The following is a 25,955-nucleotide window of genomic DNA, read 5'->3' as shown; positions in this document are numbered from 1 at the left end:
CCGAGATTCGAGATGTCGACCACCAGCCCTACCTTGATCGAAGTCAGAGACTTCGCAATTGGTCCTGACTTATACCGCCGACGCGCGTCTGACTTGAGCGACTGGGATGACCTCATCGAGTATACGTTCAACGCCTTCAACCGCGATGAACGCTACTTCAGACTGCACTTCCATTTCTCTCGGGAAACACATTGTGTGGAGGACGAACTGTTGACGAAGGAGGACTGGAATGACGGTATCTATTTCGTCGGCGCCAACAGACTATTCTATGCCCATTTCGTCACGAGGGCTCGACATGAACCTCGAGGTTACTACCGGAGGAGGGAGCCTTCACCGACACCAGTCAGCCCCACACCTGAGCCTGGGTCGCCGGTGGTACCTTGGACTATGCCTCCGCTACCGCCCATGAACGAGCAAGGAGTTTACGAGTATCCTCCGGCGAACGATACACCAGCTCCGTCTGGTCCCACGCCCACTCGTCGTCCAGCGACACGTCCTGGAGGTGGACCTAGACGTGGACTTGCTCGTGGACGCGGACGCGCACCACAACCAAACCAACAACGTATACCAAGGCCAGTACCACCACCGGCTCAACCCAACCCAGCCGTCCGTCGACCCGCTTCTCAGCGACCAAACACCAACGCAACCAATGTATACACCATTGGTCCACCAATACCGGCTGATCGATACCCAAACTCAAGGTACTTTTCCTCACCCTTTACCTTCATTCCCCTGCAGCCTGCTCCACCGCGACCACGAACACATGCTCAACAGTACAGGGCCCCTCTTCCAAGTTCAGACGCACCGGTAGCTAGACCCGCGGCTGCGACATCAGCTCCAGCAGTACCCGTTCGTGCACCTGTTGCGCCAATGTTGCCTCCTCGGCCAGCTGTTCGCCAACCGGCTGGTGGGTCTACGTCTCGTCTGCCGACTACAGGTAGTTCAAGCGGTCAACCAATTGAGATCTCGTCTGCAGAGGAGTCGTCGTCAAGCGATGACTCGAGCATGGATGTAGACTCCAATCAGCATCCGGGCTCCCATCAGCCTACCGCGCCCCTACCGCCGCCACCGACGCAGGACGAGGATAAAATGGAGCTCTCCGACGACCCCATATCCGACTCCGATGCGCAAAACACTCCCCTACCCCCACCAACGTTTGATGAGTACGCGGACCTACAGTACCCCGTCGTCCGGCCTTCACCAGGACCACGATATGAAGGCCAAACCGACGATGAGGAACAAGATCTCACCCTCCAGTCACCACTGTATCCACTTCCAGAATTCGAAGAGAGGCCAGATAATGAGTATGAAGATCTCACCCTCCAGTCTCCGCTATACCCAGGTTCTGAGTTTGAGCAACCACCGGATGAGGAAGAGGAAGAAGACCTCACCCTCCAATCCCCACTCTACTCCAATTCAGAGTTCGACCACCCACCAAACGATCAAGTCGAAGACGAGCAAATGTCCGTCGCCCCCACGTCACCAGGATCAGGCGACCTCTTCGTGCGCGACGAGACAGAAGCACAGAACTTTGAGGCGGCGTTGGCGTGGGAAGACGATGGTACACAGCAGTCCGTCGTTGAATCTGAGCTTGGACAAGAAGAGGAAAGACCGGACAGTGAAGACGAGGATGCGATGACATTTATTGCGTCTCCTTCTGCTGCACCTTCGTCGGCTGTGCCTACTTCGGCGGGTACGGGTCTGTTTGTGTCGGATGGGAGTGAGACGAGGGGCTTTGCGGAGGCTTTGGAGTGGGAAGAGGAAGATGATGACGACGACGATGAGGAGATGGAGGATGAAGGGGAGGGTGGTGTGGAGGTGAGGAGGCGATAGAGGGTAGAAGAGATTTCGTTGGGTGTTCATAGAAGTCGGTTGAGGACTACAAAAGATGTTTGTTTGTACGATTGGAACATCACACTGGGCCTTCGGGACTTCATATACTCGTTGTCTGCTTCTGTGTTCTTGTGTGTTGAGTTGACGACCTCCGCGGTAATGTGAGTCGGCTACTACGAACTTGTTAGTACCTATGTGGTCTTCAACAGAGTTTTACCTGTCTCGGTGTCATCACATGTATCGCATAGCAAAAGGAGCACAGCCAGATCGTCATAAGAAGAAGATGCATTCATTCAGGTCATAAAGACGTCGAGGATACGTAATAGGGAATCATAAAGAAAAGACAACCGACGAGAACGATACACCGATGCGACTCGTCTAATCGCCCAGCGCCAACAGCCAGTCACCTCCCATAGCCACCTCTTCCTACCATCATGTATCCACCTCAAGTATACACACTCTCAGTAAAAGAATTGACCTGCAGCCCCCTCTCAGCCATATCCGCATTCTCCAAAAACTTCAACTGCATCCACACCAAATGCCCCTTGACACGATCCAACTCCGCTCTAATCTCCTTTACAGGCCTAACCATGTCATACAGATGACCCTGCTTATGTTCCTTATCACCCGACGGGTTCGGCGTAAACTTGTCGTAGTCCTCAAACGTAAGGATGTTGTCGTCAGGATCGGCGTGGAACAGCGACCTGAACACCTCGGTGTTGGTAGTCGCGCGCTCCCTCCATTCGTCCCAGAGCTTGGGTGACAGAGGGTCAGAGACAAAGTCTGCTTCTGCGCCGGGCATGGGGTCGTTTGGTGAGTTTTCACCGGGGGGTTGCGCGTTGGGGTCGTCGGCGGCGTTGAGGGCTTGGGGTGGGAGGAGGCCGAGATGTTCGCGCCATAAGCTGCTGCGGAGTTCGTGGGCGAGTTTTGCGGCTTTGTAGGGCTTGCCGTCCATTTCGATGTCGATCTCTGCGGTGTCTTGTAGGACGATGGAGAGCTCGGAGTCGTGGAAGCCCAGCTGGGAGCGGTCGTTGATGTTGGAGGATCCGCAGATTACGGTTTTGTCGTCGACGATGCAGATTTTGGCGTGGATGTAGAGCTCCTCTTGGAAGAAGTGCTCTTTCTCCTCTTCCTCTTCGCCTTCCCAGGCTTCCTCGCTGGGCTTCTTTTCCGTAAGCATCGCGTCATCGGCAATCGAGTCTGGGTCAATAACACCACCCTGGTCGCCTTTGCCCACATCTTCCTCCTCATCCATGTACGCTTTCCTCATCTCAGCGGCTTTGCGTCGTGCCTCGTCTCCTCCCTCTTCCGGCGGTGCTTCCAGCTCGTCAATCTCAGCTGCTTCCAGATCCATGTACGACTTCCCGGACTTCTTCTCGCGCTCCTTAAGCGTGGGAGTGACATTGATGCGGTCGTATGAACGAAGATTGAAGAAGAAAATGTACTTTTCTGGATCGACACCGGCCTTTTTAATCTGTCCGTAGATGCTTTCTTCTCCTCGGCAGATACTCTTGAATTGATAGTCCATGATAGCTCGTGTTCCAGCAGCGGCCTGATCTCGAAGATCTCCCGCGAATCCCGGGATTGCTGGAATGACAATGACGATTTTGAAGTTGCGCTGCTCTTTAGCTGCCGAAACGATGGCGTCAACCATTGCAGCTCCGATCTGGTTGTGAACAGGGCTCTGGTCGTGTTTACCCGTTGCCGTGATGAAAAATTGATTCTCGATGTAGACGTAGTGCTGCGCGTTACGGATGACCTCACAGTATGCGTTCTGGATACTCTGCTCATGAGGATCAATGCCCATACTCCAGTCGCCGCTACTTCTGACTAATTGCGCATGTACAGTTCCACGGTTGTCGAGGTTCTTGCTGTTCAGCTGCGTGAGGGGATGATGTACATATTGGCCAACAGGGAACTTGGGCCGTTGCACTCCGATCAGATCTTCGTCGGCGCCTTCACGTCCTTCCATGGTGAGCCAGTCGTATCTCTCGTCGCGCTTGTACTTTTCTCGCTTCACGAAGTTCCATCGCAAGACGAAATGCTCAGCGATGTCGTAAACCGCTGGGCCAATGACACCCATTGCGACATCGTGCCATGGCATGCGACCGAATTCGAGTTTGTTCAGCTTGTTCGATTTCCAATCATCAACGCTCTCAAAGTCCATGATACGGTTATTGTTGTAGTCCTGACCAGGGAAGATTTGGTTCTGAACACCTGAAGGGTGGGCATCGGCAAGCGGGTGCTGCTTGTCGTCCCATCGGCCGTAACACAAATCCAGTCCACCGATGAAGGCCATGGCATAGTCGATGACGATGAACTTTTCGTGATGCGCCCAGTAGAACGTCATATCTGAAGCATTCTCGAAGACATTGTGATCAGGATGTCTCATCACCTTGATGTTTCCGTACCCAGGTTCGCCTTCTTCAAACAAGCCCATGAGTGCCTTCTTGGTGTGCTGACTGTTGCATGTAAGAGCCGCGGAAACCTGAGTAAGTATAAGCTGCCGTTCATTTGACGCAGATTGATGACCTCACCTCCTTGTACACGGAAACATAGATTTTCACACCAGCTGCTGCACGGCGTTTGAGTACTTGATCCAGTCGAAATTGCTGGTTATAGTAGGGCGGTCGCTTCAGGAAGAGCTCAGGGCTGAGCCACCAGTCCGCAATGTAGATGGTCTCTTTGGCTTGCTCCAATGCCTCGGCAACGGCCCAGAAGTAATCCCTACCGTCGACATACCACTTCACCAAGTTGTTGTCGCGCTCTGGCGCAAAGCTATGGAAGCGGTGGTTGTCCGCGATCTTGCTCCTCTTGGCGTCCGTCTCCTTCTCATGCTCCTCGTCGTGGCGATGGTTGGCATTGAAGAGGTTGGTGAACTTGCCGATCTTATGCTTGATGTGCACAGCCTTAATATGCGCACCTCGTAACTTGGTGTGCTCGAGCTTTTGCTCAATCTCCTCAATCTTCTCAGAAGCGCGATGGTTGAAGGGATGGAAGAGCTTCTTGAGGCCTTTCTCTTGGGAGGGCATGTTGGCGACCGTGCGCAGCGATCAGCAATCGCGCGGGGTAGCGATGGTAGAGATGGTGAGGCTGGAGAGGGAGGCTGAGGAGTGAGGCGTAGGCGACGGAGAGGCGATCGGTCGCGTGCACTGGTCTTGTACTGACCCACAAGGATGGAATAACCTGTATTCACTGTGCTGCACTTGGCAGGTAAATAGGCATGGCGCGATCTCAGCCGCCGGAGGGACCGATTGGTGACGTCATTGGCGGCTAACCTTTCCGAGCAATAGCCATGATGCACCTCCCTCAAGCGTCCATCGCGGTTGAGGCTACAATCAGCCTGGGGGCTGGGAATCACAACCCGAAAGCGATCCAGCACCGGGTTCCTGATGCCACTACCATAGCACTACAAGAAGCTTGTCTCCTCGGTAAGACCAATTGATCAGATTCAGCATGCGCGACATCATGACCATGGGAGTTATTTTTACCCCGCGTAATCGGCCCTGCGGCTGCTTCATCCCACCACTTCCGAAACTAAGCGCGTCCGCGCGGCAGAAAAGGCTAGTATGCAGCGCATGAGCTGAGAGAAAAGTCTGATGATCTGGGAGCTTTGACAAAGAGGGACGAGTGGGTTAAAGTGCATCTTCAAGACATCGTGAGATGGATCCCATGAGCTGCCCATGGCACTGCAAGACACGTTATCTGAAAGCTGGACTCAATAACACTACAAACTAGTATTTACGATAAAGAGTCAGGACTATATCCATAGCCATGGTCCAACAGTAATCTCATCAGTTCGCCGAAAGCCTCCGGTAAACCACATCCTCCGTCAACACACACCAAACATTGCGTCTAGTACAGTCTTAGTCGTAAGGTCATTAGTCGTAAATCGTGGATCCTGAAATGGCCATCCCAGAGACATTTACCGACGCGGCACTCCAAGAATTCAGGAAAATGGGAAGAGAACAGGCGTTAGTTGTGGCAGAATGGCAGTCAATCAAGCAACAACAACGACCGGCCAGCCGTCTTCCCAATCAAGATAGTTGTATCCAAAGAAGAACTGATCAGCTGCATAGCCGACACTCGGACGAACTGCATCAACGTTAGCTTGGTTTCAACGCATCGTATCCAGTCTTTTGCTTACCATAGTGATAGTACAACACTGTCCTCCCATTCTCAGGGTTGACCATAACGCCCTGTCCACCAGGCGCATAGATATCGCCGTGGCTAGCAAGGATAGTCGTACCACCATTCTCCTCAAGACAGCTCTTTCCTTCCTGATCATAGAAAGGCCCAGTAGGAACTTCCGAGCGGCATACAACAACGTGGTATACCTGACCCTCAGGAGCAAGACCTCCTGGAGTTTCTGGCGTATTGCAACACATACCCACGCTGTAGAACATGTAGTAAAAGTCCTTTTCTTTCCACATGATAGCACCCTCAGCGACAGTAGCCCCGTAAGTACTATTCCGCACCATGTTATTGATACGATTATTTTGCTCAGCCCATCCGCCAAAAGCCATGAGGTCGTCGTGTGGGAAAAGCTCGACCTGGAAGATGTCGTCCCAGAAGGAGCCGAAGGTGAAGTAGATGGGGTCCTTGGGTGTCTCTTGAAACACAAAAGGGTCGATGAGGTTGTACTTGTCGGATAGGGGGAGGCCGATGTCGCCGTGGTCTTGCCAGCTACCGGGCTCGAGGGACTGCGATGTTGCGACGCCGATGGAGGAGTTTTGGAGACCGATTCGGGAGACGGAGTAGTGGCAGTAGAAGGTATCGCCTCGCTTCATTACTGAAGGTGCCTGTTGTGTTGGTTAGGATGATGCGTGGCAGATTAAGATTCAGTAGAGGGAGAATGAACTTACCCAGATGTCTTGATCCGGATGGACCTGGATGCTGGTACCGTTTTGTAACAACGCGCCTTCATATTCCCATGGCCCTCCCAGGGATGGCGCACTGGCAACGGCAATGTTGCCGCTAGTCGAGAAACGCCAGTACTTATTGTTCTCATATATAACACTAGGATCATGAATCCAAGAGCAGTTGCCGCGACATGGCTCTGGGTCGGGATAGTAGCCATCAGTTGTGGGACTGCCAGCTTGAGGGTCCTGAGGATTAGGATTAGGATCAGGATTTGGCTGAGGACTCGGTACAGGGACTGGGTTTGCGACTGCGCCCTGTGTGAGGAATGGAATGAAGGTAGCGCTGGTGATCAGGAGCGCAGTAAGCAGTGCAGTCGTAAACCTTGCCGGTCCCGAGTCCCGGATGGTGTTTCCAAAGTGCCTCATAATCGAAGATGAGTAGTAGTAACAAGTATTGAATGCTCTGGGTGTCGAAGAAATAGACACTCAATCGCAGATTTTATACAAGAAGGGTGAAGTACGTCAGGGGTCACGAAGCGACACTTGGAGTTGAAGGCAGCTTCGTTTGCAGCCACAATAGAGGGCTGATGGAGCTGCCTGTTTCTGACGCTCACGATGTAAGCGGCGGTAGGATTGGCTTCGAAAGGTGTAGTTCTCGTGACCAGGGTACATGTAAAGGTTGTATAATGTGAGCGGGGATTGGTCGGCGGAAGTCTGGTGCGAGCCCCCGCGACCACCTTTCATTGTGTGAAGAGCGCATAATTCCATCATGGGACACATTTTCTCGAACTAGGAAAGTCAGATGTGCTCTTCAAGCCCCCAAACTTCGGCCTCGTATATACAGCGGTGAGGGAGTGGTGGCAAGCAAAGCCTAGGCCGGTAGCAGTACCCCGTCCGCCATGGAGCGCATGAAGAGAGTCGTGTGACATCGTCGAGCGTGCTTTCTTTCGAGAATCGTGGACCTATGGTCTGTAAGCACGCAATACTTGGAGGTCGTGTACGTATTCGGATGCGTGAAGTGCCGATACTATCACGATCTCTGCGACACCGTTGGCCGATGTACCGCATGAGTAGTACCAGTGATGTCAGGGGCTGTTCCCTCAGGCTTTGTGCGCTGGAGATGCGATCTTCGTGGACTAGTTTCGATTCGTTGCCTTCTTTGGTACCGGGACTTGAGTGGAACGTTGCTCCACCAGATCCAGTGGCCGCCATTACAGCTGAATGAACGCCAAACGTTTCATTTGTTCCGCGATGCTGGTATTGCCACATGGGAGTCCTTAGTTCTCGATAATGACACCACTGATCGTCGTTAGTATGCTATGTGGTCGTATTGACACGTACCGGATTTGAGTCAAACCCTCTGGTCGGGCGCAACGTGGCAACAGCCACAACATCGTCGCCGTGTGACGATACATACTCTTGCAGCCAATCCTTTACAATTGGTATTCCGAAGTAAGCATATCGAGGTATACTGCCGTCACATATTGTAGTGCCGAGAGTATCAGTATTAGTGGAAGGTAGCCATCCTTACTGCAGTGTCAATGAGCAAGACTTGTATCGACATGAAGATCTAAATGCAGTGTAGTGTTGGAACGAATCTTGTTATTCGGCATTGGTCGTGCAAGGGCTCCGCACGAGAACCACACATTTGTCTACCTGCCTCTTTCGGTTTTGCGTTCTTATTTTACCTGCTCATTTCCGGTACCTAGTTGGGCGCCTTGTAGCCTTCGACGTCGGTGCTGTTACTCCATTTCTCAAACTTCTTGACACTTTCGTTGTAAGTCTCAAGCTTCTTGTTGAGAAGGCTGTACGCGTCGGTTCCAACTACGCATCGGATAGGCGGGTCGTCCATGACGGCCAAGTCGTAGAACACCTTGGCAGCCTTAGCCGGGTCTATGAGGAGTTTGTTAGCGGTCGTCCGGTATGTAACAATTTAACCATGACGTACCTCCTGCTTGAGAGCCATGGCGCCCTTCAGCTTGCTTCTTGGGATCGACGTGTGCGTAGGCTGGGTTCGATATCTCGCCGAAGTCCATACTGCGGCCTGACCAGTCGGTTCGGAAACCACCGGGCTCAATGCAAGTGAACTTGATTCCCCACTCAGGCTTCACTTCTTTTGAAATGGCCTCCGTGAATCCTTCAACAGCCCATTTGCTGGCACAGTAGATGGAAAAGTTAGGAACACCTAGTGAGCATCAGCAGTGAACACAAGAATAGATTAGATTCAAACTCACCAATCTGACCGCCGATTGACGTCACCTGTTGGATGACACCTCCAGACTTCAAATCTCGCATGGTCTCCATAGCCTTTCTTGTTACATCAATCAGGCCAAAGAAGTTGATCTCCATCTGTTGCCTGATTTGCTTTTCCGACAAGGTCTCAAAGGGCCCGTTCAGACCGTATCCGGCATTGTTGCAAACCACGTCGATTTTCTTGAACTTCTTGATAGCCGCATCGAATGCGTTGTCGATGGATTCTTTCTTGGTCACGTCGAGATCCACGAGCAGACTGTTCGAATCGTTGGCACCCTCGAAATATAGCTTGGAAGAGTTGCGTGCGGTAGCGACAACGTAGTCACCCTTTTGCAGAACAACCTTGACGAATTCTTCGCCAAAGCCAGTGGAGCAGCCAGTAATGAGGAAAACGCGGGGTGCCATGATGACGATGCTAAGGCGAGGATTTGAGTGTTGGTGATTTAGAAAGATGTGCAAACGTTGCAATAAGCCTCCCGAGCGTTGCAGTGGCTCTTCATATACCTAGAGGATAGACGACGTCAAGTGCGGCCAGTATCATTACGTCAGAATGCATCAAAGGTAAGCGTACGGTGTTAGCGGAGTTGAACCGGCAGCGACTAAGGATGGGCGAGTCGCTCTAGATCTGCCATATATCATGTTGGCAATATCTGCAGACCGGCGACAGTAGCTCGTTCGGGAACATAGTGGGTGACGTCGACCGACATGGCCATGGTATCTCCGGCTACGACCGTCGTGCATCTGCTCCACATGCCGTATTCATGATGCTTCGAGATAGCGTTGCCGGGAGAAGGTATTCAGACCCTTGAAAAGCGCCGAAGAGAGCTCACGGAGATGAAGCGGCGAAGTCGATGTGAAGCTGTTGTTGGCACGACCGCACCTTCTCATTGCGGGGCGTCTTGCACAGGGCGGCAAAACGCGCTCAAGTCAAACAGACAGATAAGTGAGTTGAATCGAGGAGATACAGTACAATTGAAATATCGGGCACTTGCGCGTGGAGGGTGGAGATGACTGATTGGTGTCAGGCTGAAAGAGGATGTTTAATGGGAGGAACGCGTGACGGAAAGAGACTAGCGTCGACGCGAATTGGTGTCGCGAAACTGGTGCCCCTCGAAGCGCTCACCGCAGCAACAGCCAAAACAATACGCCCTCCATATACCCACTTCGAATACCCCTCTTACGCTGCATTGAAGTTCTTTTTGCAACGATTGGTCACTCTCTGCCCCGGAAGTCACATAATACACCATGGCCGAGGTCATCAGAGACGAGGAGGTGCGCAGGCGCGTGCGTCTTGCGCAAGAGTTCCTCGACCCAGGTATGTCAAGCCGACTGTTGGAATGATACGAATACTAATTATGGTGCAGATGATGTCTCCAGACGAAGGTATACAGTAGCCATCTACCCTGTAGAGCGCGCACTGACCGCTTCAGCTACCGCGCAGACATTCTGGTGATGCTCAACCGAGGACTGCGAAGACTCACAGTCAGTATCGTATGCTACAAGCGTCTACAGATACTTACTGTATTCAGGTCAGCATAGACGAGATCCGCTCACATAACCGCGAACTCGCCGACGGCCTCCTCAACTCGCCCTTCGAATTCACCGAAGCCTTTGACCGCGCCCTCAAAGACGTCGTCCGCACATTCACCGACCGACCCAAATCCGAGACAAGCGACGATGTGGTATACTATTGCGCGTATATCGGCAGCTTCGGCGAGTACTCGTGCAACCCGCGTACTCTGGGCTCAAACCAGCTGAACCACATGGTGTCGCTCGAGGGAATCGTCACCAAGACGTCTCTCGTGCGGCCCAAGGTGGTCAAGAGCGTGCACTACAACGAGAACAAGCAGAAGTTCCATTCGCGAGAGTACAGAGATCAGACCATGACCACCGGCGCTGCGAGTACGAGCGTCTACCCGACCGACGATGGCGAGGGCAACCCACTCGTCACTGAGTACGGCTACTGCATCTACCGCGACCACCAGACCATTTCCATCCAAGAAATGCCTGAGCGTGCCCCTGCTGGTCAGCTACCGCGCTCCGTCGATGTCATCTTGGACGATGACTTGGTAGATCGTGTGAAGCCGGGAGACCGCATACAGATGGTCGGCATATACCGCTCACTCGGTAATCGCAACGCTGGTGCCGGGAGCTCGACTTTCCGCACCCTGATCCTAGCGAACAACGTTATCCTCCTCTCTTCCAAGTCCGGCGGTGGCATTGCCCAGGTTTCTATCACCGATACCGATATCCGCAACATCAACAAAATATCCAAGAACAGGCGCGTCTTCGAACTGCTGTCACAATCACTGGCTCCATCTATCTACGGACATGACTATATCAAGAAGGCGGTTCTGCTGCTCCTCCTGGGAGGACAAGAGAAGAACCTTGAAAACGGCACTCACTTGAGGGGAGACATCAATATTCTCATGGTCGGTGATCCCTCAACTGCCAAGTCGCAACTGTTGCGTTTCGTTCTGAATACCGCCCCGCTTGCCATCGCTACAACGGGTCGCGGTTCGTCTGGTGTCGGTCTCACGGCAGCTGTCACCTCGGACAAGGAGACGGGCGAGCGACGTCTCGAGGCTGGTGCCATGGTTCTCGCTGACCGTGGTGTCGTCTGTATTGATGAATTCGACAAAATGTCCGATGTCGACCGCGTAGCTATCCACGAAGTCATGGAGCAACAGACCGTTACCATCGCCAAAGCCGGCATCCATACATCGCTCAATGCTCGTTGCAGTGTCATCGCAGCTGCCAACCCCATCTTCGGTCAGTACGATATCCACAAGGATCCGCATCGCAACATTGCTCTTCCGGATTCTCTACTATCGCGTTTCGATTTGCTGTTCGTTGTAACAGATGACATCGAAGATGCACGCGACCGTCAAATCTCTGAGCATGTCCTACGCATGCACCGTTACCGCCAGCCTGGTACTGAGGAGGGTGCACCGGTCCGTGAGGAGGGCTCTCAGCTGCTTGGTGTTGGTCTTGAGACCGACGCTGATGCAAATCGTCCGACGGAAGTCTATGAGAAATTCAACCCCATGTTACATTCCGGCGTTACAATCACCGTCGGACGTGGCTCGAACCGAAGGACTGAAGTCCTCAGCATACCCTTCATCAAGAAATACATTCAATATGCTAAGCGCGAGAAGCCAATCCTTACGAAAGGCGCTGCGGATCATATTGTGGCAACGTACTCTGCACTACGAAACGACGAGCTAGACGCCGGTACCCGCCGTACTTCCCCCATCACCGCACGTACTCTCGAAACACTCATCCGTCTTTCCACCGCCCATGCAAAGGCACGTTTGTCGAAGCGGGTTGAGCAGAAAGATGCAGACGTCGCAGAGCAGATCCTCCGTTTTGCCTTGTTCAAAGAGGTCGTCGAGGACGACCGCCGCAAGCGAAGACGGACAGTCCGCGATCCAGACGCAATGTCTACAGACGGAGAATCGTCCGGTGGCGACGACGAGGACGGGGATGAGCAAGAAGCCACACAATCTCGCCGCACCGGTGGGCCATCGACCCGCAGCCAGCGTACAGAGACCACGCGCACTCCCGCAGCCGAGGAGGAAGGCGGCGAGGAAGAAGACAACGAGGACCTTTACAATGTCACGCCGAGGACCCAACGCACGACTGACCGTACACAGTCCTCTCGCGCCGGTCAATCGTCGCAGGTCAGCGCTGCTTCTTCACAACCCGAGTCGCAACTACCCGCTACACAAACCGAATCGCAGGAATCGCAAGGCATTACGCCGGCACGTCTGCAGGTATTCCAAACAGCACTTGGTCAGCTCATCGACGGTCCGCTGTTTGCAAACGACGCTGCAGATGTCGAGCCGCTGGTTGCCGCTGTAAACGCAAGACTCGGTGGTGGTAATGGACGCGAAGCGTTTGATGAAGATGAGGCCGAAAAGGCACTTGAGGCTCTGAGCGAGAGGAACAAGATTATGTACTCTGGAGGTATTGTGTATAAGATTTAGAGAGCTTGGCTTGCGATTGGATACATTATCAAATGTGGATATGATGCGATGATCATTGATTTCGTTGTCAGTCCGGAGTCCCATGGCGTTTTTGATCGGAATTCGGATTCATTGGCGCGATTCAACGATTCGTTACTTCAAACTCGAAGAGTTCCTCGATATAAGCATGATCAAGTGTTGAGATTTGAAAATTGACCAACATTCCTACTCCTGTTTTCTCACGATGTTTACCGCTGGTCAGGCAAGACATATTTGGGGACTAGAACGCTCGGTTGCTGACACCCCCCAACAAAGGTTCTAGCAAATAGAACCGGAACGATGGGGGGCCAAGATGGATTTAGACACCCTAGCCTTGTACACCCCGAACATAGAGGGATACTGTTTGACGGTCTCTTAAAATCTAGCTTAACCTCCGTCCTTGTGGGCTAACATGTTTTCGTAAACAACTTCGCGAATCGGCGGATGTACGAACCATGCGCCTCACCGTTCCCCTCTTCATCTTGTTCACATCCGCTGCTATACGCGCCTCACCCGACACACGCGCATGCTACGACGTCTCCAACTCAATCGCACCAAACCACCACCCCTGCATCTCACCAACAACCCAATCCATCTCGCACTGCTGCTCGACCACCGACACCTGCCTCGGCGACACCCTCTGCCTGAGCCAATTCGGCACCCTCTACGTCGGCAGCTGCACGATCAAAGACTGGAAGGACGGCGCGAACGGAAAAGGGTCGTGTCCCAAATACTGCGCCAATGAAGGGAACGATATCGGACTGTGCAGTTGGAACAATGGCTGGGAGTTTTGCTGCGGTTTGCTAGGGAAGGGGAGTGAGGAGTGTTGTACGGGGGAGAGATTCAAGTTGGATGGGAATACGACGAGTGAGTTTGTGGTTCAGAGACCTTGGGGTGTGGATGCTGTGGCCGAGGGAAGCGCTTCTTCTTCTTCTTCGAATCCGAATCCGACAGCATCATCGGTCTCGTCGCAATGCCCTACTCTCCCCGCCAACGCAACCGATGACGGTAGTAGCGAAGATGACAAGATCACCGTCTCCCAGATTGGTCTGGGCGTTGGCCTCGGCATACCTCTGCTCATCGCGCTTGGTCTGCTTTTTTGGGAGAACAGGAAACGACGGCTTGTGGAAGCGAGGTTAGAGATGTCTCGAGGCGAGTTGCTGGTCGCACATGCGGGTTATGCAGCTTCGAATGAAGGCAAGCCTGGCGCGTATGTGGGCGTCAAGAGCCACGAGGTTGATGGTTTGGAACAAAGGAATGAGCTGTCGTCTGAAAGACCACTGCATGAGTTAGCGCACAGTGGCAGATAGCTCTCATGATACATAAGGTATGATGTTTGCAAGCAAGAGTGGATATGCAACGAAAAGAAGGTTGTCAATGTTTATTTCATTCATTGGTCATATCATCATCTCTTTGTACATCCCAACACGCCCTAGTACTTTATACAGGAGAGTCCTGCTTAGCGAACTGCCTCGCGAGCGCCTCAATGCTATCCACAATCCTTTTGAACTCATCCTTCTGCTCTCCGGCAAGCTCTCCGCCATCCATGGCAGCATCGTCATCCTGGTTGCCCCACTGGATCTCCATTGTGTTGAAGTCGACCTTGGTGTCTAGGCCGTAGACGTCCTTGCTGGGATGCGAAGGGAAGCCGCGGAGTGTGGAGATGAGAGACATGAGCTCCTTGACGTCGTCTCTGCCATGGGATTAGTAAAGGGACTTTAGGATCAAGGGGACTGTGAGGGGCGTACTGTGGTACATCGCCCTTCTTCTCTGATGACTTGGAGTTGCCGTTGTAGTTGGACATGCGGATGTTGGCTGGGCGGTTGGGCTCGCCGATGACCTCGATCATGTGTGTGGGTGCGCCTGCGTATCATGTCAGTACGAAAGCTGTATCCATTGCACATCAACAAACTTACCGGAGAAGGGCTTGCTGAGGACAACCTGGAACTCTCCAGAGGGCGGGGGTGCGACCATGCGAGGCATCTTGATATGTAGTGTGTGCGGTTTGGTCTAACAAGTATCGAGAAGTTTGAAGCTTTCGAGTTACAAAGTGCGTAACTGAATAATTGTTTCAATTGAAGGTGGTAGATGAAGTTTCAAGCGGGGTACGAAAGCGTGGTGAGGGGAGGTTTTGTAGCAAATGCCATATGCCATCATCGCATGCAGGTACCCACACTAGTTTTGTTCTTGATGTCATGATGAATCGCGGCTGCCGATGTGGACCGCGAAAGTTTCCCTTCATTTTCTCCACCTTTTGCGATGAGCCGTCTGAATGGCGATGCGATGGGAGTGTTGGTGCTCAGATTCTGCAGGCGGTTTTGATCGAGATCGTGTGTTGTCGCGTCGTCGCTTGACGCGTTACGCGTGAACACGGGGTATGACATCACCAACCCTTCGCACGTCGCTACTCAACTTCGACACGCACTTGCTCGTGTCAATGCCTCTTTCTCGGAGGCACCGTCTCGAAATCATGTGGTAGCACCAGGCCTGTTCTAGCTGCATCAAAGCAGCTCGGTCCGACGAAGCTCTACAGCCTCCCCGCATTGAATGACGGCTTTACCATCTCGATCAAATATCCCGGGCTCGTTTGGCTGACCTTGACTGGACAGCACAAGCTTCAAGATCATATCAGCCAGCTCTTTCGGAAGTTTCCTACCCACAACTCGATACACGTTGAGCTTCGTCTCAATGTACGCATGTCTCTGTAGAAGATCAAGTACCACCGCAGTATTAACACGTACACATCCTCTACCTCTTCCTATTCGAGCGCTTTCTCTAGACGTGGAAATTTGATCGCAGAGGTGATAGTGATCGCAGAAGCGGCGAATAGACTGGCAAAGGTAGGCTGCATCGGGCTGTCGTGCTTGCGCGTCACCATTGTCTCTGCGAGGAGCTTTGCGCTGTCGTTTTATCGACTGCAGAATGTTTCTCACTATTCTATCGATTTGTCGATTCGCGTTCTGATGAGCCTCGTTGGAGAAGAATGGAGAAGATCCATGCAGGCAGTCGAGTTTCGCATAGACGCAAAGGTCCAGTGCTGGTAGCTCGCCGTCCTCAGCGACAGTGATGTGTTCAATCACGGCCAGCATTCGCGGAAAGAAGATGGTTCTGAATACATGCTGATGTCTCTCCAAGCGCTCATTCTGACTGTAGATTTTCGAACGATGCAACGCCGTGCGCATTCTGTCTTTAAGATAGCCAGCGCATGCTTTGGCGTTCCGTGGCGGATGTGCCTGAAGTAGCGTTAAGAAATCTTCGTGTATGATGTCTGTGGTTGCGCGCAAAGAATAAGCAGAGAATCGTTCGCGCAGAGAAGCATCACACTCACCGACGGAAAATGGATCTTCATTAGACCGGCCATAGCAAGGAGACAGCAGCAGTTGTTCAAGCGTTGGAGCATCGAGGGAAGCAGTCCCACGTAGCTGTCTGAAAGGCTGCCATAGTTTGAGGTTGAAAGCACGATAGGCAACAGTCTTTCGAAAGGTGTGAGGAATTCGCTGCTCGCTGACGTCTAGCTCTTTTTGCGTCGGGCCCCAGGTTGGCGTCATCGACCCGACTAGCTGTTCGTTTATGGGTATGTATACACCCATTATTTTCGGGCGCGTGTTACATCGAGACCTCGACCAAAGTGTATGTAGCCAAGTATGAGTGGTGGTAAGATTTTAGCACGACCCTTGATCGTTGGCGCCGACCGTGCCGCAATGCTGCACAGGGCAACTAAGCTGACTTGGGACTCCTTGATATTTCACCCCGCAAAGGCTTACGTTTGTTGCAACATCTTGTTGCTGGCCTGTTAGTGTTATGTTGAGAGCAGTGCTGCGTTGTCGATACAAAGAGCGGGGTATGGGCTGTCGTGAAGCGCGCTAGCTTAAATGGCAGCCAGGAAAGTTAACATTACCAGACCATGAATACATGCGCAACTCGGGGTAGCTAGTCCAAACGATAAACTTTGTGACCGCTCCAAGCCACCCAATGTTATGAGCAAATTGCGGAACTGGTAGTCGACGACTATTGGGTATATATATTGAATTTGAACTGGACCTGTCTCACCCTCGCGGCTTCCACCTTACCACCAACCTACGGCCAATCATAGTGAGCTCATCTTAGGTGATTTTCGCCTTGCCAGTTGACGGTTCATCCTCCTGTGCTATCGCTCCTTCATTCCCATCGCCCTCAACCTTCCCTGGCTTCGCAAAGGCAGCACCAAGCAGATGAATCGGGTTGTTCATCCTTGTCATCATAAGATAGAGCAGAGTAAGTCCTGTGACAACAACTTCGTCTCTCAGAGCCTCTGTAACCTCCTCTTCTGTCTTCTCAAAGTAGAAGTTGCCGACTTGCTTCATCGCCCATAAATTGACACTGAACTTGGCGATAGATTCCTGGGTCGCGGAGTTTATGCATACGAAATCCCAGACTTTCATGGTAGAATTGGCGGTCCAGGTAATAGGGATGCCGCCAAGCGCATGCGAAAGGTAGTTGTACTTGGTCTTCCAGCGTTTCAGTGGCTTCAAAATGACTTCTTGGCCGTGAATGATGCAATCGCCGCTGATGGAGAAACTGTCTAAACGTCGGAGTACTGAGTCAGAGTGTGTCTTAGATGTACTATAGGCAGACTTACGAATGGTGCCTTTCGCGATAATGGTCTGATCTGACGCGCGCTCGAAGCGCAACTGCGGCTTTGCAGGGCGGAAATGCTGAACGTAGAGCGGTGTGAGCTGTTGGCCAGCGCCTTTTGAAGCTACTATGTTGCGGAACTTTGACCAGGCAAAATCTACTTGGAGAGTGAGACCGCTTGGGGAAAGAGGGCTCATGGAATCAACAGGCTCGACAGGCTTAGCAGGCTCAGCAGGCTCAGCGAGCTCTTGCGATGCCCTTTTTGGCGGTCGGGAAGTGTTCGGAGGGAGTTCAGTATGGGTGAACATGACGTGCTAGTGGATGCCTGCTCTTTCGATGTTGGAATTTAAAAGATAAGCCGTAACCGCAACGGCCGTTACAAAAATTCGAAAATTGTCAAAGCGTGGTCACTCGGTGGTCAAACGGTGAGGTGAAGGTGAAGACGGGCACTTTTGAGAAGGGAAATGCAAACGCGCACTAGAGGTGATTTCGATGTGCGTGATATGTGTATTCGAGTTTGCGTAGTGTAAACATCGTGCGTTTGTGTGCCTTGCTTAGCCACTCTTCTGGCTTTGGACGCCTTACCATGCCTCAATGTTTCCTAGAACGGAATAGTGCTTAGCAGCACACGGCGATGTAGTACAGCGCAGCACATCTTCTATACCGATAAAAGTTATGGGCTGTCTTATGAAGACACAGCTAAGGTGGCACGGAATTTCGAAGGCTGATCTGAGTGTCGCCAAAAACTATCTGTATGGACAGGTCGTGGGAAGAGGAAAGAGGCTGGGAGTGCAACTGCACAGTGGCAGGTGGGCCCACTTAAGTGAGATGTCGTCATAGCTCACGGCCACCACTCCGTCGACACCCACACCCCACTCAGCATGTCAGCATCTCCACGCTCGCAACGAGAAAAACGATTCTCAGTGTGCTGTACGGCAGGTTGTGAAAGAGTTATGAAGATCGTGGGGCGCCTATCAGCCGTAACGTACACCGCTGGTCAAAGCAGCCCAAGCGCGGGGGATGCACTGCGGACAGAAATTACACTCCCCAGCACTTTCATCCGGCTACCAACCAGTATGGCACACTGACCTGCTCGCAGGTATCGCATCGGTTTCAATACACCTCGGGATCCTTCATACCAAGAAAGGAGCTTGTCGACTATGCTGCATGACACCGCCTCTTCCAGACTTCGACCGGCGTCATTACTCCACGCGAGGAAGATCTTCAGCAGGTATCGTGAGTAACTTGGTGGGATATCTTCCGCGGACGGCTCAGACAGCAGTTTCGAGGCGGCTTCGAAGCGGCTCGCTTCTAACGCTGCGCTGTTTGAGTGATTCGGCAATACGGCAACAGATGCCCTCTCGCAGTGCGAACCACAATTCTCGATCACTAAAACACACCAAACGATCGTGGTCTCACAGATTAATCAATGATGTTGGAGTACTTGGCTGTATCGCCGGGCGCACTGAGCCTCCATCCCGCTCGCGTCAAGGGACAGTTACCCGCATGATGTGCAGTGCGGCAACAGAGAGACCCAAGTATCGCCCAGTTGTGCCAACAAAGCTGAGTGCTTCTTTTAGCTGGGCCTATCGCGCGTCCAGAGAAAATCAAAATGCTGGGCGATACTCATAATCTCCCCACGCCTGCAATGGGTGACGATTACTGATGATGCTCGTGCGGACGCGTCCCCAAGCCAAGTGTCGATCGGGATGCCACAGCTGCAGGACAAAGATCTGCAAAGGAGGCTCTGCTGTTGCGTTGTCGCAATGCACAACATCACTACTGGGTGTCGCGCTCCATTGCCTAGCAGGGTTTGTTCTGTATTTGGCACAGCGGACTTGGCGGACTTGGCAGGGAAACTCTGTGCAGAGCCACTAATCTCCGCCAAATCGAGACGCCCATCGGCATTGTCATGTTGAGACGCTTGCCGAGCCGCAATGCTCACAGCCGGACAAAAGAACCTGCGCCGTTGTGTGTTCCTCATTTGCGCCAATCACCGCGTACAAGGTCAACCTGTCTCAACAGCTCCTGTGTCTCAACCTTGAATGTTTCCCCGACGTCCACAGGTGTAACATGACAGGGTCAAAGGGAGCCTTAAGGCGGAAAGTCCCACACGTCGCGTTCGAAGCTAGCGCTACAGGTGAGCTTGGCACCATCCGCCATAGCCCATTCACCGCTTGGCTCCGGTCGTAAGCCTCCTAATGGCGGGAGTGGCTGCTAAGCCAAGAATGTCCTGGCGGCTGCTGTTTCAAGTCAACGAAGTGCATTGTGTCCGTGACGCGTGTAAAGATATGAAGTAACAAGGCTCAGCACCCAAGAAATTGGAAATCGAGGCTGGCATTCCCTATCACTGCGCTCGCAATTCTCTCCGAACCAGTCCGGGAAATCCCTCGTTCTCCATCTTTTTGCACTTGCTTATATTGGTTTTAATCGACTTGTAAATACGGCTGGTCTGCTATTTACAGTTACTCGCTCCCGCTGGTCGTCTTCATTCCACACCCTTTTTTCTCAACCCTTACTGTTGTTCCTTCCGCGCATGAATCCTTGAACACACTCCTTCCGTCTTTTCCGCTTTTCGCCTACAGGGCTCTTCACCATGCCTTCCCTCGATGTTAGCGAGCTTAACATCGTCATCGCCGTTCTAGGTACGTCTGACAGACGAAAGTCGACAGGCAAACACTGACGTTCGACTGCAGGCGCTTTCATCATTCTATACGGCTTCATTTCAGTCAAGATCAAGCAAGTATGGTATCTTGGTGAAGCTTGTAAGTACACAATCGCCCGACGCAGCGCCGTCATTCTTCAGAGCAGTGAACTCATTCTTTACAGTACCTGCCGTTCTCATCGGTGTCATCCTAGGACCGATAGCTGCCAGATTCCTAGATGCGGAGAAATGGGGCTCAGCTGCCACGGGGCAGCAAGAAGCTATCACGCTGGTGAGCGCGAATTCACAAAACCCCAATATTGAACCCTGCTGAGCATCATATAGGGCATGTGCCGAATCGTCATTGGTGTGCAGCTGGTCATCGCTGGATTCCAACTCCCTGCCAAGTACCAACAAGCCCGGTGGAAGGAGATGGCGATCTGCCTCCTCCCTGTGATGACAATCATGTGGATCTGCACTAGCTTGTGCATTCTCGTCACAGTTCCCAAGCTTACCTTCTTGGCTGCGCTTGTTATCGGATCTTGCGTTACTTGCACTGATCCTATCTTGTCGCAAGCCGTAGCCAAGGGTCCCTTTGCTGACAAGTTCGTTCCTCGCGCGCTGCGAGAAATCATCTCGTCGGAAGCTGGTGCTAACGATGGTTTCGGTTTCCCTTTCCTGCTGTAAGTCTCACAACCCTCCAACACAAGAAGCTTCTCTGACGAGTCGGACAGTTTGGCTACATACCTCATTCGCCATGCCGAACTTGATGGTGTCGAGTTTAAGACTGGCATAGAAGGTGCCAAGGAAATCGCTCATCGGGCAGTCAACATGCTCTCCAAGCGTAGCGAAGAGGGAGTTGGTCGTCTCGGTGGCGGTGTCCCGATGGCCATGGAACAGTGGATTGTTGAGGGATGGCTGTACATCATCGTCATGTCCGTTGCAATCGGTGTCATCCTCGGCGTCGCCAGTATGTTCGCCGTCAAGTTCGCCCTGCGCAAGAAGTGGATCGACTCCGAGAGTCTTCTGCTCTGGCCTATGGCCCTCGGCTTGTTCACCATTGGCGTTTGCGGTGCGCTCGGTACGGACGACCTCCTCGCTTGCTTCGTCGCCGGAAACGTCATGAACTGGAATGGAGTCTACCTCGAGGAAACCGAGAAGCGTCATGACGAGGTCAACAGCTGTTTCGATGTCATCCTCAACTTCGGTGGTTTCATGTACATCGGAACCATCATTCCATGGGCCGAGTTCCAGATGCCAGATGTCACCGGTATCACCATTGGAAGGCTCATGATTCTTGGCTTCCTCATCCTCGCTTTCCGTCGTATTCCAGCCATCTTTCTGATGTACAAGGTCATGCCCAACGTCGTCAAGGACTGGAAGGAGGCGCTGTTCATGGGTTATTTCGGACCCATTGGTAAGTTGCCTCGACCCTTTCAGATAGTAACATGAACTAACACTTGTCAGGCATCGGAGCCGTCTTCTACGTCGAGCACACTCGTCACCTTTTCCCCAAGCCAGGTGAGGCCGAGACTGAGGAAGAAGAGAACCTTGTCGCAGCCATGATCCCAGTCGTCTACTTCCTCGTCGTCTTCTCCATCGTCGTCCACGGCCTTTCCATCCCCGCCCTCGATGCTTTCTACCGTTACAAGAAGATCCCAGCGATCGAAGAGTCTGAGCCCGCGGAGATTCGCGTACGATCTATCCACGAGGCCCTTCCTAAGAACACCAGGATGGACTCCAAGCGCGGCTCGGTCTACCAGCACAACCGCTTCTCTCGCCCAGTTTCCATGGGTCCTGGCCCGGAGCTGTACAGGTGGAACAACCAAGTCAGGGATAGCGAGGCCACATTCAGGTCAAACTCCCAGGTCCAAGCTGTGGATTACGCAGAGAAGCTGCAAACTATCCGGTTCCAGGAAGACTATGCTCATGAGAAAGCAAACTTGGGCCGGTAGATTGGTGTAAGCTGGGACATTTGACATGTCGCACTCCCGAGTGGCTATCCCTATCTTTGGTGGAAGGCCTGTTGAGGGGCAATTAGAGAATCCGGTACGCGCCAAGGGTCAAGCAGAGGAAGCGCGCAGAAGGAAGGAGAGCCGTTAGAACAGTGTATTGGTTGGATCGCTCATTTTAGGATTGGAACACAATTAGGGTTGCTCCCTATCGTTTACCATGCTTTTTGTCACTCGTTTAGACCTGTACAACATAGACTGACGTTGAATTACGCGTATTTGTCCGCACGCCAGTCCCAAAACTACGCCCAATGCCCACTCTCACCACCAGGTCTCAGTGCAAACTCCAAGGTCATCGCAACGTCCCGCACGATAACATCAACGCAGGAATCTGACGAGACCCCCAGCTTCAAGACCCAGTTCCCCAGACCCAGATGTCAGGTCCATTCCCCTGTCGTTCACTGCCCAATGCGAAACAAGCCAAGAACGCCGCGGTGGAATCGCCAAGCCGTCATTGCCGTGTTACCCGTGCCGGTTTTCCGCTGTCCCTGTCACTTTCCTCCCCTTAACGCCCTCGCTCCCCGGAAAGGTTATCCATACAGTTTGAGTGTCAGGACTTCATTCTCAAACGTCTTGGGAGATTCAGTCTTTGTTCCCGATGAAAGAGGAGGTAATAATATGGAGATTATGTGTAGACGCTGGATTGGGTATGGCGTGCGCTGCGCTCTGTTCGGTCCGACTCCAGATTTCCGCTCCGCGACGAGTGTGCGGAGGTAGTCGTTGTGAAGGGGAGGTTGGGGAAGGCTGTCGGAGTGATTTGTGGTTGAGCAAGAAGATAGTCGGGTTGTGGGAAACCGTTTCTCGTCACATCCGTCTCTCTTTCATGTTCGAATTCGCGAGCTGCAGGGCTCCCCATCGCTGTGCCTCTCCAGCCAATGGCGACATAGGGCGATCTTTACCGCAATGGTTGCTGTCGCTTTATCATCACTTTGTTTGTCAGCTCTTTCACCAACTCCTCTGCGTTAGATTGTGCAAGTATCGAGAGAAGCGACGAGCTTTTGACTACAGTTTTGTCAGCTGTCGTCACGTCAGAGCTCATATCTATTGCGATTGGCCTGCTGCATTGGTAAGTGATGCAACCCATCAATGGTGCATCGGCTATACGAGGTAACACCATAAACATCGTACTTAGGGTGTATGAGCAATACGTGGTGTATCATGAAGTCGACTTCGGCTATATTTGAAAGGCATATAGCCCGTTAAAGTAGTTTAGGACAAGTCCAGCAAAATCATCCAATTCCACTCAATATGCCACCAATCCGCGTTGCTCTCGTCGGTCTATCGTCATCTGCAAAGGTCACCTGGGCCGCAGACGCCCACCTCCCATATCTCCTTTCTCCTCGTGGCAAGAAGCACTATCAGTTTGTCGCTCTCCTCAACTCCTCTACTCAAGCCGCAGAAGCAGCAAAGAAGACATTCGCACTTCCCGAAGACGTAAAAGTATATGGCGACCCAAGCACCCTCGCAGAAGACCCAGATATCGACCTCCTCGTCGTCTGCACCCGCGTCGATGTACATGCCTCTGTCGCCGAACCAAGCCTCAAAGCAGGGAAAGCAGTGTACGTTGAATGGCCGGTGACGCAAGACCTTGCCAGCACAATACACCTTGCAGAACTTATACATGAACCGCGCAACAGTATCATCGGCCTCCAAGGACGGGTCGCCCCAATCACCCTTCGACTCAGAGACATTCTAGCCACAGATACCATAGGAAAGGTACTCAGCAGCCAAGTCCGCGCTTTTGGCAATTTGGTACAGCGGGATGCTCTCCCTGAGTCTCTGGAGTATTTTGCGGATAGAAAGGTGGGAGGACATCCCATCAACATCCATTATGGCCACATGATCGATTACGTGCATGAGGTACTCGGCGGATGGGAAGAATCTCATACAAAAATGCAAATCCAGCGACCGAATCTGAAGCTCCTGGGAGCTGACGGGATTGTCAACAGGGCCGTAAAGACTGATGTACCCGATCTGATATCTGCACACGGTACCCTCAATACTGAGAAAGGCGTCACAGTACCCGGAGCCACACTTGCAGCTTCTTTCCGCCTTGGCCAGCCGTTTAAAGGCGAACCTGGGTTCGTGTGGTACATCGTTGGTGAGACGGGCGAATTGCGCGTCACTGCGCCAGGTCCTTACCTTATGTCTGGTGACTCTTATGGTGGCCCTATTTCGATCCAGCACCACAATTACGCGACTGATGAGGTGCGCGATTTGGGCTGGGACTGGCCAGAGTGGCAGAAAGAGTTGGGTCTTCGAGCGAGGAGCGTGGCGGAGGTGTATGAGAGGTATGCGGAATGGGTTGGAGGCGGGTTGGGGGACGTTGTCGAAGGGAGAGAGTGGCCGAGCGTGGTGGATGGAGTGGCGCTGATGAGGGAGTTTGATGATATTTACAAAGAGTTTGACAGGGTGTGAGGTGACTTAATTCATCGGGTCATGTATCGGAATCCAGACATGGTCTTTATCTGATAATGCACTGAGCGATCTAGCACGCACAAAGTATCATGAGATTCACGCATGATCATAAATTCCAGACGGCATTCAGCGATTATATGCCCTGTTCTCCTTTCGCAACCACCACCTCATTTCAAATTGTGTCGCTATCTGTTGTATGTCGTGCCAGCTGGTAGCTCTACCGGTGCCCTATCGGCAGGCACTTCCGATACAGGACTGACCGCATATCCGTATTTCTCAGTTGCCGGTCCCTGGGTATACGTCTGATTTGAGTCCATTTCACCAGGAGAGCCGGCTGGGTACGTGGGCGCGGTGTGCGAATTGGCGGGCTCATACGGATTTCGCTTGCTATTCTTCTTTCTGCGCCAGAACAGAAATCCAGCCAGACCGAGTAGAGCGAGTCCACCGACTATTCCACCGACCAGGCCGCCTATCGCGCCACCTGAGAGACCCGACGCGTTGTCCTCTGTCGCGATCGGTGAAGGGGGCGAGGCAGCCGTTGCCTGTGCTCCTCCAGAAGGCGAGGTGGTAGCGATGGGTTGTCCTCCGGATACGCTCGGGGTTGCTGACGACGCAGCCGCGGTGGTCGACGAAAGTGCTTGTAGAGCAGACAAGCCGATCGCGTAGGCAGGGGCTGAAGGGCTAGCCGATATGAGAGACTGCGCTGTTTCGTTTACGGCGGTCGCGTTGAGGGAAATGAGGGGGTTGTCTAGTTTACTCCAGCAGATGTTCGTCTGGTCTGCTGTTTCCGTGCACGTTTCGCTAGGTCTTGTCAGCTACATGCGCAACATCGAGTAAGGCGGCGTTGAGAGGTTTGCTCACCTTGACTTTAAGCAGCAAAAGGCATTAATGCCAGTCGAGCAACCTTGTTGACTGCCCGAGGGTGTATTCTTGTCTCCTCCATCGCAGTCTGAACTAGGTCCCCAGCATACCGCATCTGGACTCCCTGGTATGCAGCAATAGAACTTCTGCGTCCGACCATCGAAGGCACAGACCGATGGCGCGTCACATCCGAATGAAGACTTAGGACATGCCTTCAAATCCCCAATTCCTGTGTTGCCTGCGAAGAAAAACTCGGTGAAGGCGCCACGCACTGGCAGCGTGGTTGCGAGGAGCAGACAGACTGTCGACAACATGTCCCCGCGTGTTGGATTGAGCGGGTATTGAGTATGGGAGTGATTTGTGGAGTGCGACCGCAGGCGTGGAAGTGATCGTCTACAGCATTATGAGAGAACGGTGAGCCGTTCGGCGAATTTCCTTCGCTGTGGAGAGG

The 25,955-nt window shown here is 52.7% G+C and overlaps 9 protein-coding genes across 9 annotated transcripts; 4 read left to right on the top strand and 5 right to left on the bottom strand.

Moving 5' to 3' along the window:
• Nucleotides 1-12: 12 nt before the first annotated feature.
• On the top strand, nucleotides 13-1,833 carry J4E79_004400 (uncharacterized protein; the record flags this gene model as incomplete). The annotated part of the gene is made up of 1 exon (XM_049353285.1): nucleotides 13-1,833. One exon carries the CDS (start codon nucleotides 13-15, stop codon nucleotides 1,831-1,833), a length of 1,821 nt encoding a protein of 606 aa, XP_049212664.1.
• A 445-nt stretch (nucleotides 1,834-2,278) lies between these two features.
• Nucleotides 2,279-4,865, bottom strand: J4E79_004399 (uncharacterized protein; the record flags this gene model as incomplete). Its single annotated transcript, XM_049353284.1, has 2 exons — nucleotides 2,279-4,321; nucleotides 4,371-4,865. 2 exons carry the CDS (start codon nucleotides 4,863-4,865, stop codon nucleotides 2,279-2,281), a joined length of 2,538 nt encoding a protein of 845 aa, XP_049212663.1.
• A 968-nt stretch (nucleotides 4,866-5,833) lies between these two features.
• Nucleotides 5,834-7,121, bottom strand: J4E79_004398 (uncharacterized protein; the record flags this gene model as incomplete). Its single annotated transcript, XM_049353283.1, has 4 exons — nucleotides 5,834-5,928; nucleotides 5,981-6,193; nucleotides 6,224-6,635; nucleotides 6,699-7,121. 4 exons carry the CDS (start codon nucleotides 7,119-7,121, stop codon nucleotides 5,834-5,836), a joined length of 1,143 nt encoding a protein of 380 aa, XP_049212662.1.
• A 1,279-nt stretch (nucleotides 7,122-8,400) lies between these two features.
• On the bottom strand, nucleotides 8,401-9,353 carry J4E79_004397 (uncharacterized protein; the record flags this gene model as incomplete). The annotated part of the gene is made up of 3 exons (XM_049353282.1): nucleotides 8,401-8,588; nucleotides 8,644-8,880; nucleotides 8,930-9,353. 3 exons carry the CDS (start codon nucleotides 9,351-9,353, stop codon nucleotides 8,401-8,403), a joined length of 849 nt encoding a protein of 282 aa, XP_049212661.1.
• Nucleotides 9,354-10,193: 840 nt separating this feature from the next.
• On the top strand, nucleotides 10,194-12,937 carry J4E79_004396 (uncharacterized protein; the record flags this gene model as incomplete). The annotated part of the gene is made up of 2 exons (XM_049353281.1): nucleotides 10,194-10,263; nucleotides 10,488-12,937. The coding sequence occupies 2 exons, from the start codon at nucleotides 10,194-10,196 to the stop codon at nucleotides 12,935-12,937; spliced, it is 2,520 nt and encodes an 839-aa protein (XP_049212660.1).
• Nucleotides 12,938-14,395: 1,458 nt separating this feature from the next.
• On the bottom strand, nucleotides 14,396-14,938 carry J4E79_004395 (uncharacterized protein; the record flags this gene model as incomplete). The annotated part of the gene is made up of 3 exons (XM_049353280.1): nucleotides 14,396-14,648; nucleotides 14,704-14,818; nucleotides 14,872-14,938. The coding sequence occupies 3 exons, from the start codon at nucleotides 14,936-14,938 to the stop codon at nucleotides 14,396-14,398; spliced, it is 435 nt and encodes a 144-aa protein (XP_049212659.1).
• A 2,120-nt stretch (nucleotides 14,939-17,058) lies between these two features.
• On the bottom strand, nucleotides 17,059-17,877 carry J4E79_004394 (uncharacterized protein; the record flags this gene model as incomplete). The annotated part of the gene is made up of 2 exons (XM_049353279.1): nucleotides 17,059-17,516; nucleotides 17,574-17,877. 2 exons carry the CDS (start codon nucleotides 17,875-17,877, stop codon nucleotides 17,059-17,061), a joined length of 762 nt encoding a protein of 253 aa, XP_049212658.1.
• A 2,288-nt stretch (nucleotides 17,878-20,165) lies between these two features.
• J4E79_004393 (uncharacterized protein) lies at nucleotides 20,166-22,168 on the top strand (the record flags this gene model as incomplete). Its single annotated transcript, XM_049353278.1, has 6 exons — nucleotides 20,166-20,214; nucleotides 20,266-20,334; nucleotides 20,399-20,505; nucleotides 20,559-20,896; nucleotides 20,948-21,630; nucleotides 21,681-22,168. The coding sequence occupies 6 exons, from the start codon at nucleotides 20,166-20,168 to the stop codon at nucleotides 22,166-22,168; spliced, it is 1,734 nt and encodes a 577-aa protein (XP_049212657.1).
• A 1,305-nt stretch (nucleotides 22,169-23,473) lies between these two features.
• J4E79_004392 (uncharacterized protein) lies at nucleotides 23,474-24,643 on the top strand (the record flags this gene model as incomplete). Its single annotated transcript, XM_049353277.1, has 1 exon — nucleotides 23,474-24,643. One exon carries the CDS (start codon nucleotides 23,474-23,476, stop codon nucleotides 24,641-24,643), a length of 1,170 nt encoding a protein of 389 aa, XP_049212656.1.
• Between the last annotated feature and the right edge of the window lie 1,312 nt (nucleotides 24,644-25,955).

Source organism: Alternaria viburni, assembly GCF_023758015.1.
Source record: "Alternaria viburni strain BMP 2772 chromosome Unknown scaffold_7, whole genome shotgun sequence".
Lineage (NCBI taxonomy): Eukaryota > Fungi > Ascomycota > Dothideomycetes > Pleosporales > Pleosporaceae > Alternaria > Alternaria viburni.
This window is presented reverse-complemented; position numbering and strand designations above follow the sequence as displayed.